The sequence below is a fragment of the Henckelia pumila genome, chromosome 2 (assembly GCF_033568475.1).
Source record: "Henckelia pumila isolate YLH828 chromosome 2, ASM3356847v2, whole genome shotgun sequence".
Lineage (NCBI taxonomy): Eukaryota > Viridiplantae > Streptophyta > Magnoliopsida > Lamiales > Gesneriaceae > Henckelia > Henckelia pumila.
In genome coordinates this window covers 4,066,156-4,078,710 of record NC_133121.1, presented here as the reverse complement: position 1 = coordinate 4,078,710, position 12,555 = coordinate 4,066,156, and the positions used below count along the sequence as shown (strand labels likewise).

The 12,555-nt window shown below is 30.9% G+C and overlaps 1 protein-coding gene across 2 annotated transcripts; it reads right to left on the bottom strand.

Annotated features, from left to right (window-relative positions):
- Positions 1-1,061: 1,061 nt before the first annotated feature.
- On the bottom strand, positions 1,062-8,128 carry LOC140882641 (uncharacterized). Of its 2 annotated transcripts, XM_073288761.1 has the most exons (17): positions 8,026-8,128; positions 5,091-5,213; positions 4,908-4,983; positions 4,695-4,813; positions 4,531-4,581; positions 4,176-4,286; positions 3,966-4,085; positions 3,548-3,683; positions 3,155-3,325; positions 2,894-3,052; positions 2,705-2,811; positions 2,531-2,621; positions 2,279-2,420; positions 2,030-2,180; positions 1,821-1,937; positions 1,555-1,681; positions 1,062-1,433 (listed from the first exon to the last, which is right to left on the bottom strand). In XM_073288761.1, exons 2-17 carry the CDS (start codon positions 5,183-5,185, stop codon positions 1,200-1,202), a joined length of 2,007 nt encoding a protein of 668 aa, XP_073144862.1. In that variant the 5' UTR covers positions 5,186-5,213; positions 8,026-8,128; the 3' UTR covers positions 1,062-1,199. The 2 variants fall into 2 exon arrangements, with proteins under 2 accessions (XP_073144862.1, XP_073144861.1); XM_073288760.1 differs by lacking the exon at positions 8,026-8,128 and having other exon boundaries at positions 5,091-5,224.
- Between the last annotated feature and the right edge of the window lie 4,427 nt (positions 8,129-12,555).

Sequence of the window (12,555 nt, the reverse complement as noted above, 5' to 3'; positions counted from 1 at the left end):
TTACTTCACAGGCGGTAGGCATTCTGTGAATTAATTTTAATTAAAAGTCAAGAATTATGTTGACGTTTAGTTTATGAATGGGAAAATTGTATTTATTTAAAGGACTTTTGCATTCACCTCCCTCCCCTGTACCTAATCATGAATTGGGACAAATTTCCTTTCTATTTTATGATTTGACACTTACACCCCTTCTCTTTCATAATTATTATTTTTATATCATTTAACCATGATTGACACACAAAATATAAAATGTAAGAATTTTTTTACTAATGTTCAATTTATAAAAAATTATTTACATATTAATCATATTCAATAAATTATAAATTAATTACATATTTTAAATTAAAATATATGACCACTCAATTGATATTATTACTCTACCAATAATGATTCAAAAATCATGGTAACTAATATATAAGGCTCTACAAAGTTTTTAATGGATATTTCTTCACAATCATATATGAATTTAGTATATTACCGAGGTTATTTAAGTAAATTGTGTAATTTTGAATGGAAAACTTAACTTTTATTTGACAAAATGGGTGTAAGTGTCAAATTATAAAGTACAAGGGGGTATGTGCCAAATTCATTAAGGGGAGTTGAGTGCAAAAATCTTTTTTTTTAATCTTGTATGATTTTTTTTTGGATCATGATCTTTTTTGTTAAAAAATTTCAATTTTAGTTAATATATTTCGATTTTTGATATTTTTATTTTTTTTTCACCAGTAATGCTGATGTGTGACACAACAATATCAATGTCACATACATCATCGTTGGATTGGTACTACATCCGCGTTACATTGGAAAAAAATGACTAAATTGTAAAACAAAAAACAAAAATTTAAACAAAGATATCATAATAAAACTAGAATTGGATAGTATACATAGATGACCAAAATCGTGAAAAAACAAACATGACTAAAAATACAATTTTCTCGTTTATAAAGTGTTCGATTTAACAGTGATAATTAAGGTTTAGTTCTCAATTTGTAAAGTAAAAATAATAGTAATAATCTGTCAAATTAAAACCCACATCTCCAAATAAAAAATATTTGCTCAAATTTCCTGAAAATTAATACGCAAACGACGGACATAATTGCAAGTCTAATTTTCCTATGTCGCAACCTCGAGCAGCCATCGAGAGATAAATGGACGCTAACATTGAAAATGATTTACAAATCATACCACAAGCACTTAACCTAAGCTGCGGGTCCTTCTAGACGGATATAATCGTACATAACCTCTCTAAATGGCCCCAAGTTTACTGCTTGAGTCAAGAAAATTGTATTCGTGCCATCGACTAGTCGACTTCCCGCGATCCCGATACTGTAAAAATGGTAGAGACCATGGATGCCATGCCTCGCCACTGCGTTATCGTTGCCTATCAATGAGGTTGTAAAGTGCGGAGGCGAATTTTCATCGTTGATACGCACCTTGAAAAAAATAAAATAAATACAGTTATCCAAATCAATCATAATTTAATTTAATAAAATATATGGCTTAATTAATTGTATAGATTAATATCTGAATCATATTGATATGTATGTTTCGTACTTGTAATTCGGCTCCATTAGCTGACGCAAGGGCTAGCTGGAGAGTGTAGTTTGCTCCTTTGCTAACATTTCGGAGGTCGAACAAAATTCTCCATGTAGTTGCTTCATATTGTTTATTTCCTATGTTCCTGAATTTCGTGTTTTAAAAATAGAGCAAATATACTTATTTCGAAAAACAATTTATTAAGTTTAAGGAAAAATAATTGGAACTATGATAAGTTGGCCTAATTTTGATTATATATATATGTATATATAGTTTTCTTGTACCTTGTGACGTGTGCAAAAAACCAGTCTTTCCTATAATCGCTTTTTCCAATAGTATACACCAGATCAGATGTGGGATAAGAGTCGTTATAACGAGTCCATAACCCGTACTGCCTGAACCTGAAAATTTAATAATGAAGAGAATAATGATGTCCTAGTGACAATAAAGATTTTATTGTTTTAATTTGATTAAAAAAACAAAAACAAATCACCTTTCAGTGTAAATTTTATATGGATGGATCTTATATACTGAATCGGGGATAAAAAACTCAGCAGCCGTTCGATCAGGGATTCCGATCTCCCACAGCGTAGGACCGACCCTTGGAGCCTCAAAAACGGCGTTGTTCAGCTTAATATTTGAGCCTAGGATTCAATATTAGACATGATTTTATAACCAAAATATATATATGTAGGATTCGAAAAGGAAAAGAATATACAGCTAGAGCAATATTCAAAATAACCTGGCCGGACGATGATGTCCGTCGGGTGTTTGTAATCTCCGACTGTTCCAGTGAGCCATGCAAACAAGCTGTATGTTCCGGGGATCACATTCTTGATCAAGAAATTTCCTTTATGGTCCGTTTGTGTCCAGAATTGATAACCCTAAAGCCAAACATACATATTTAGCTAGCTTTCAAAATATATAGTTAATTGTCTTTTTTTTTTATAGTAATCTCGATGGAGGGAAATTAAGTGGGATTATATATATTAACCTTGCTTTCAGTTTGCCATGAGCCTGGATCCCCTACGGGTGCCAATCCAACATGCGCCGATGCGGCTGCCACAGGTTGCTTATCTATGTATCTACACAAATAATTTTAATTAATTAGAGGACTAAAGATACAATTTACAAGATAAAAATGGTCCTTTGATCCCGTTGAAATTACCTGTCATGAACAAGTAGTTGGCCGCTTACTGCACCTCTTTGTTCGGATTTGAGGAAGTCTTTCGAAAGAGGAAAATTATAAGGCCAGCTAGCAACCTCCTTCGACATCTGTGTAATATTACCACCAAAATAATTTTTTTTCAAGTTTAATTTCTATATCTATGTCGTCGTTTAGGCGCGGTGCACGTACCCTCTGCTTGGCGTCGTCCCAATGTACCGAAGGTTCTTTCTTGGCTGAAACATCTGAGTTGAGATAAACAAAAACAGGACCGAGCACTTTTTTCCAGTAATCTTGTGCCTCAAATTTGGGAGCAAGATCCTCCCCGGCATAATGTGGGCTTATAAATACCTGCGTGTACGTACGTACAACATAATTAATTAGTCACACTCATTAAAAACTTTAAGAAAAACAAACAAAATTCATAAAAATTATATAGAAATAAGTACTTACTGAGAGCATAGTAGGGCCAACATGAGAAGTGAGATCTTGCTTTAAAGGGCCACCGGTTTTGAACTCGATGCTGGGCGTTATCATCCACATTCCCACACCTATATCATTTCTCACCCATCCATGAACCTTGTTATCTTTGTTATCACATGTGTACAGATACTTGTCGTCCACCTATAAATGATCACGACCGTAACACCGATATATGCATAATCCATAAAAGTTATATTATATATTGTATGGGGTTGGCGTGACATTACATGATTGAAGGCTAATTAGAGTAAATGTAAAATGTCTCATAATCCATACATGTCACAGCTAGAATGTTCACAGCAATGTTATTTACACCTATATATGTTGGAGAAACAAGCCAAGCTAGAAAAAAATATTAATTACCTCTCCTTTAAATTCTGGATTGGTTGGATTTGTCAAGAGAACAGCTTCTTTATACCCAAGAACTTGGCCATTTCTGCGGTCTATTGGCATTGGCATGAACCTTTGCCTCTCATCCGACATAGCCATGTAGTGAAACCTGTATATACATACTCGGTCGATTATATATATATTGTTGCACTTCAAGCAAACATGAAAACATATATAGTTTTAGAATTAAGTATTAAAACTACACGTTAAAGCTACAGAAATTAAAATCTCCCAATTAACATAGCAACTAGAATTATATATATATACAGGTTCATTAAATTATGTTGCATGAAAACTTTTGACAAAGTTAATCATGTGGACATTAATGTTATTCCATGATTAATTGTGAAAATAAAAAGTTGAAAAATAAATGCAATCTTTGTATACGTACTTATTTTCTTGAAGCTTGAACACAAGTCTAGCTATTTGGATGTCCAGCGCAGGCCACCCTTCGAGCTTCTCGAGCACAGTATAAGTGTAGAATCCAGGGGCGCCTCGCAACATTACAAACCTATATATTTCATATTTATCACTAGAAAGGTGTACTCGAAATAATTAAATTATTAGAATTTAAATTTATATACTTTAGAATATTTGTTACCTTTTATCAACATTCAAGGGAACTTTCGCACTACCAACTGTCCATGTTGTGGCGAATGAAATCTCGGTTTGCTCTGGATTTTGCACAATCACTCTATAGCTTCCTTGTAACCTGATCATCGTTACAGAATGTAAATATCAGGCCTTGAGTAAGCCGACCTATCGTCCGCGGTAGGCCGGTATGATTACATCACGATACACGAAAATTTAATCTGGAATTCGGTTATTTTTATAGTCTTCTTTGGTGTAATATCCGTGGTTCTCAATCCGACTCAACCCGAATTTTCAGATTCAATGTGTATTATCAGATGATCAAAAAAAAAAAAAAAGTGCACTGTCAGAGAAATATAACTTACTTCTCCATAGAAGCGTTTTCTCCTGGCTTGTTCCAGACGACATTCCAATAGCTATCAATTTAAATTTCACAAATTTAAGACCTCTCGTGAGAGAAAAATATTAAAATGATATCATGAACTTAAATAAAACAGAATTATAAATTCACGCATTATTTAATTTGTACCCACGATTATCTTCTGCATTTTGGGTTTCAAGCAAATTGTCACTCCCTATATACGTTATGCTTGTCACATGGCCAACCATGGAGAATGTAACATTAACTATGCCATTATTCAGTACCACCTGTAACATATATATTAAATGATTTTTATTCTTCATCAAATCATAAAATGGAAATATATATAATTATATTTTATATAAGATATAGATAACGTACTTGTTGACCTTGTTGAAACAAATGCACTCCCTGAGATTGCAAAACATCTTCAGTGTCACCTTCTGTTATTGTTAGTCTGTCATTGAAAATAAATCGAGTGAATCATTTATGTGATATATACATCGACCACGAAATCAAACTCGCTACGTGATCTATCAATTTTTTCGAGCTATATGTGCGCACCTGGTCGAGTTTTGAGAATCTGCAAATGTAAATAAGAGCTGCGAAAGTATTCCAATCCACGCAAAAATTGATTTCCAGGGCTGTGATGTTCCCATTCTTGTATATTAATTAATAGCTAGCCTCCTGGACATTTATAATATGCACAGAAAAGTAAATTATTGCTTTCTCAAATAAATATGGTTTTATTTCATACCATAAATAATAAATAAACAAATGAATTATGTAATTTTAACATTGTTTTATATATAAATATAAAATATAACAGTCATATGTGTGTGTTCCTAATATAACAAGAATCAGGTAACAATTAAGTGGGAATTAAGGTCAAGTGGTTTTAAATATAACAGCCATATGTACGTGTGTGTTCGTAATAGGTGGAAAGCAGATTAAAACTCTTTATTAAATATAATGGTAATATTAATTGCTTTGTGGAATTTTTTTAATATTTGAGAAAATATATTTTGGGGGATTATTGTAAAATAATATTAATTTGTATGCATGCATGTCGAATTGTCAAAATTGACACATAGCATTTGATTAAGTTTTTGTAGCACATTTTATTTGTTGTCAAATAAGATGGCTGGCAAATAAACATGCAGGAAAAGAAAACAAGTTAGAAACGTATCATTTAATGCATTTGATTTGGTTGTATTTAGCCATATGCATTATTAAATAATATAGGATGCGTGTCCTAATTGTATTGGAGTGTAGCGTGCATATCATTATATATAAATGATTGTATGAACGAGAAGAATTATATCAGAGAATACAATTCAATTCCTCCAATTATCTCTTGTTTTTTCTCGGTTGTTTATTCTTCTATCATTTCCTTCTTGTTTTCTTAATTTCTTCCGTATATTTTTTCTTGTTAAGTATCCATACTATATTAACAATCTCCAACGTCTCATCCTTGTATACCAATAAATATCACTGGTACCCAACAATTATATTGATATTGTGATTTATTTTATTTTTTAAACCGTTGATATCATGTTATGTAAGATCAATTTATTTAGTTGGTGATACATCATCAATTATATGATGTGTTTAAAATTTTAAAAAGAAATTAATCAAATTAAAATATGATTTAAACCAGAGCATTTGTAAGAACAATAATACAGTAACATTATGTAACTATGTTACATGCATGTAAAAAGGGGAGGAAAATGACATGAATTAAAGCCTTTTTAGGCTTTCGGAAAAATAATATTTAGAAGTTATATTTATATATATATATATGTATGTATGTATATGTATGGTCGTGATCAACCATCGTGAGCACTCATATGAGTAACCGCTGAAATGACATCATTACATTAAATAATATATATATATATATATATATATATATATATATATAGTTTTGATCTCACGCACCCTAACTACACGTGCATCCGTGCCCAAAAAAATTTTGATTGCCTTAAAATTTTCACGGAAGGGTCGTCTCGAAAATGTGAATCCAACGATATATGATATGATACAAATTTCAATCTCATTGGTCGGAAATGTGAAGATGGCAAGAAATTTCATATTTCACCTAATTTTCGGTCTTCTTCAAATCTCCGACCATCGAGCTTGAAATTTATATCATATGATGCATCGTTTGATTCGCATTTTCGAGACGACTCTACCGTAAAAATTTCTAAGTAATGAGAGTTGTTTTGAACACGGGTGCACGTGGATCCCCACACATAAAATAATTCCATATTTGCGAAATCTCGTCTCACAATGATTTTTGGAAAGTATATATTTGAATAATTTTTTTTGAAACTTGATACATTTTAAATTAATTCTTAATTTAATTATTGCTTTCCTTGAGAATATGTATGTTTTTTGAAAGTTGAAACTATTTAATTACTTTTTTTTTACTTATTAAAACTTTACAATTTTTCAATTACATAAATATAAAATACGAGTAATTAATTACTTTATACAAATAAGATTGTAACGTACACTAAAATCACGGGAAAATATTTTTTTGGTTCATCAACTTGTCTATTTTTTGGTTTTGGTATACTAACTTTTCAAATTTTGGTTTTGATACACTAATTTTAGTTTTCGGGTATTTTGGTTCAACTGCTGATGTGGCACCGAAAAATACTGACGTGGCACCAGAAAATGATGACGTGTCTAGCTGCCTCGTCAGTACTTAGACCAAAATCACTAAAAATTAAAAGTTAGTGTACAAAAACCAAACTTTAAAAAGTTAATGGACCAAAACCAAAAAATAGACAAGTTATTGGATTTAAAAAAAAGCATTTCTCCCTAATATCACATAAAGTTAGATATTGTTTAAAGTTGTTTATCTAAAACAAAAGTTGATTAACTCTATATACCCACATATTCTCTAATTTATAAATCACCAAATTAGTTAGATAGCATTGTAAGAACTTAAGATAATTCTGGATTTTTCCATTATAACTCAACTTTATTATCCAAGTATATGTATATATATAGCAATTCCTTGGAACTCTATTCAACCGACATGAGATATATATATATATTTTAACACTTATCCACACGCCCAGGGATGAAACGGATGGATCGTGGATATATTAATTGGTGACTCAACTATAGGAAATTCAACACATAATGGTCAGCCTCGAGTCTCGACTCTCATCATGTTCAAATCGTGGAATTGAGTCTTACTCAACCCCAAAAATTAGTTCAAATGAGAGGAATGTTCAAGTATATATATATATATATATATATATATATATATATATATATATATATATATATATATATATATATATATATATATAACTCTCGAGACATCTTAACAAACATTCATGTTCTCAAATTAACTATAAATGAACAATTTAGACTTTCTCATGAATCTGTTATATACATGGAAAGAAATATACGTATTCGATCGGAAATCGCATGTGAAAGTTATAAAATCGAAAAAGAGAAGCATATGTTACGATCTTACCCGTACAAAATTTGAAGTTTGCACAACACTAAGTATACACAATTACTGTGTTATAAACTCTGATTCCGTCGCCCTTCCATTTCTTTTGTTTCAGCCTGCAGATTGCCATGAAAAATATTAGCAAAATAATTAGCATTACTTTTTGTAATATTGGAAAAAAAATAATGATTTGAACATTCCATCAAAAATTCTTAATCGTTGGACCTATGTCAAAAGTATTTTTGGTTTTACTCGAGAATTCAATATTCCATAAGAAAAAAGAAATTATTAAAAGGGGATTTTATAATAATTAAATAAATAAATGAAAGAAAGAAAGAAAGAGAAGATTTTACCAGAAGATGATCTGTACGTAGTAACACGAGAAAAGAGTGCACCAATTTTCATTTTATTGCGAAGGGGAAATGATACAATTATATATGCATGGGGTAAAAAAAGAAAAATTATTATTGCATGCATTGAATCAAAGGATGTTCTAATCTTCATTAATTGGATTACAGATTAGATTCACATACAAATAAATGTAGGGAAATATATATTTATAATATGGTCAACTACATTAATTCCGATTTTTCAGTCAATTTTCTACGCATACGTGGTACAAATATGAAATTAAACCATTTTCGGAAAAAAACTGGGATAAGCATCGAGTCAAATGTATTTCTCGTGTAGAAGTACTTGATCATTTCTATAATATGATAATACCTATGTCTTACACCAGTTTAAAATGAATGTTTAAAACATTTTTTAATAGATTATGATGGATAATAGTTTGGATCGATCATTTTCGTATAATCACATGTAGCTTCTTTTTTTATTTTTCATTTTTAATGGGGACATGCAGCGTGATTGCTATTTGCTATTATCAATCATGAGATGAATTTTTTGGTCATGCATGCAAATCTTGTAATTATTAGCTTTAATTAAATAGATAATCGATGAAGGACATGCTGTTCATTGAACGTAGTTATGTCTTAATTAGAAACAAGATCATGGAATTTGGAATTATGATTAAGAAACGTAATTAGTTATTGCCCAAATTTGACATAAAAGGTTAATAATATTTTGATCGAGGTTTTGAAAGTAGGGGGATGAGCGATGGGGCCGGGCCGCCCTCAATGTTTTTAAAGACATTATTGAAATTGGTATTGTTGGAGTATCGTTTTTCTCGTGTTCAAAAAGCAGCGAAAGTTTAAATTTTTTGTTTTGACATTCAAAATATATTTAAGCACTCGTATGTTTAATTGACATTCATAGGGTGTTTGTGAAATTATACCTTTGGTGAATTAATTTCACTTGACTCCATTTATTCCAGGATTAGCTAAAATAATTCTTCTTGTATATCCCTATGAACGATCGATTGGAAGACAACTTTTTCTTCAAGTTCTTTTTTCAATCTCTCAATCAAGTCCACGACCGGATTGTCCGTTCCTTTTCGAACTCGCACTAGTGAGAAGAAAGAAGTTTTTCGTTGAGATATTAAACCCACAAGAAACCGCCACACAAAATTCCTCTATTGATTAGAGCATGGTGGCCGAATTCCTTACACAAAATTAGGATGTGTTTTTCGAAAATTCACATGTATATACTATGTATTTTTCTTGATTAGCAAATTCTATGTTAAGACAATAATATATCAACCCGTATATATATTATTACCATATATATATATTATATATAGTCACACACTAACACGTCCATGTATACATATATTATATCCATATATAATATTGCATACATATATATAAATATATGTATACATATATATACAAGTTACATATATATATATATCAATATATATTATATATAGGAGAGTGTTATTTACGAACATCTGAAATGCAAATAAAAAGAACCGTTGGATGTAGCACATGGGCAGTGCTCATGTGGTAGCATAGACTCTTCCATTATTTACACTCCAAAAAAATTTAATAACAGTCCAATTTATTTATATAATTTCTAATATATTAATTATTTTCTCATATAATAAAATCTCTATTTACCTTAAAAAAAAACTCAAATTCAATCATTCTATTTATTAACTAGTAAGATTTGATATCTACAAAATATGTCATTGTTTTCCTCGTATGCAAATAAATTACAAAATAAATAAAAAAAGATCTTTCTTAATCTTAAATATCAATTTTTTCATATTATATGTCAATATTTTGTAGGATATATATACAAAATGTTATTCAATTTTTTTAATATAAAATACATAAAAAACTGGTGGGTTACAAAATTTTATTTACCAAGATTATGTTAAAGTGTTTGGGATGAAATGTAAATTTACATATATTAAAAATTAAGATTAAAAATAGGAAGATATTTTATTATTTCAGAATAATTTTTGAAAACACGTAATACTTTAGTGATTAAGAGCATAGTGTAAAGATATTGTTGAGCTCTAGTCATTTCATATAAATTAACACTAAATTTTAAGAGCATAGTACTGTAAAGATATTTTATTTTATTTTTGTTTAGGATAATGTTTTTTATAAAAATATATTAACAATTCAAAATTTCATATAAGATATTGTGATTAAGTGGGTTGGGTACCCAACTAAAGGTGGGCCTAGGTGGCTAACCCGCCTAGGCATGCTACCCGAGCATGTTGGCCCGCCGCGGGCCTGGGTTGATCCGCGGTACGGAGAATTATTATTTTATTTTTATTTTTATTGTATATATGTATTTTTTTTAATGAAAATTGTGATTTTTTTTATTAATTACTTTATATTTAATTTACACGTATTAAATCAATAATTAAAATTTTTATTAATATTTTTCTATTAATATTTATTTATGAAATCAAATTTATAATTAATTATAATGTTATTTATTTATTTTTATTTGTAGTGAGCCAACCCGCGGACCGTTCCGCCTAACCCGTAACCCACCTTGGATTGGATAGAGTTGAGGATTTCTAGCCCGCCAAAATGGTGGGCAGACCCGCCCTCAACCTGCCAAAAGATGGGTTTTTGGTGTGCCAACCCGCCCCGCCATGGATTTGGCCCGTCTGACAGCTCTATATATATACACGTTCATACATATATATGTTAATATAATACATATAGACGATTTCACATATATATATATATACATTTATATGTATGCATCACGTGCTCTTTTATTCCAAGTCCAACTAGAATAAAAAATCAATAAAATCTATTTATGACTTCAATTAATTTGTACGATATATGAACTTGTATCTTACAAGTTCATGAATCATGCGCCCATTACAGCACCCTCATCATAATTCAAATCGATGATCTAACATCATCAATGTGACAACTTTAACTCGCTGGTTATTATGATGTGCATTTTAATTTTCGAAATCACTTAATGACAAATGCTAATTTTGGAACACTTCCACTGAAATTAGGTCAAGTGCACTAAAATTTTCTATAAGGTCTTATAAACTCATTTATAAGATTATCGTTTGATCCTATCAAACTTATTTATTATAAATGCAAATCTTTGAATTTATTATCTCAATGGGAACATTGAAACCAGTTCTAGTATGATTCTCAATGGTTCGAGGATGCAGCTAGCTATGGGTTCACAACTTTTTGTGATTCAGGACATCGTCCCGATTTCTAGCACGCCGGGATGGTGGGCAGACCCACCCTCAACCCGCTAAATATGGGTTTTTGGTGTGCCGACCCGCCCCGCCATTGATTTGGCCCGTCTGACAGCTCTATATATATACACGTTCATACATATATATGTTAATACAATACATATAGACGCTTTCACATATATATATATATATATACATTAATATGTATGCATCACATACTCTTTTATTCCAAGTCCAACTAGAATAAAAAATCAATAAAATCTATTTTTGACTTCAATTAATTTGTATGATATATGAACTTGTATTCTTACAAGTTCATGAATCATGCGCCCATTACAGCGCCTTCATCATAATTCAAGTCGATGATCTAACATCATCAATGTGACAACTTTAACTCGCTTGTTATTATGATATGCATTTTAATTTTCGAAATCACTGAATGACAAATGCTAATTTTGAAACACTTTCACTGAAATTAGGTCAAGTGCACTAAAATTTTCTATAAGGTCTTATAAACTCATTTATAAGCTTATCGTTTGATCCTATCAAACTTATTTATTATAAATGCAATTTTTTGAATTTATTATCTCAACGAGAACAGTGAAACCAATGCTAGTATGATCCTTAATGGTTCGAGGATGCAGCTAGCTGTGGGTTCACAACTTTTTGTGATTCAGGACATCGTTCCTTATGCGGGCTCACCTTAACTCACCTCATTTTATGCATCAGCACCTTGATCATAAAAAATGTCAAAATTCAATTCTGATTGGACCCATCAAATCATGGTAAGAGCGTCTAGTAGCATCGCCCCATGATTCCGGTCCCTAGGTATCACTGATAGTGCCTTCAAGAACCAATCGATTATGGTTATCGTACAGTACGGTCCCTTCATTTCATATATCCCGATCGAATATGTAGCTATTGGTTCATCGAGAGTTGCATGCGAAGTTCGATAA

Excerpts from the sequence above, each read along its gene's own strand:
- LOC140882641 (XM_073288761.1), bottom strand. The coding sequence starts at position 5,185 with ATGGGAACATCACAGCCCTGGAAATCAATTTTTGCGTGGATTGGAATA. Across the intron at positions 1,938-2,029 it reads TATAAAATTTACACTGAAAG|GTTCAGGCAGTACGGGTTAT; the intron begins GTGATTTGTTTT and ends TTAAATTTTCAG. Across the intron at positions 1,682-1,820 it reads TTTTTTGCACACGTCACAAG|GAACATAGGAAATAAACAAT; the intron begins GTACAAGAAAAC and ends CACGAAATTCAG.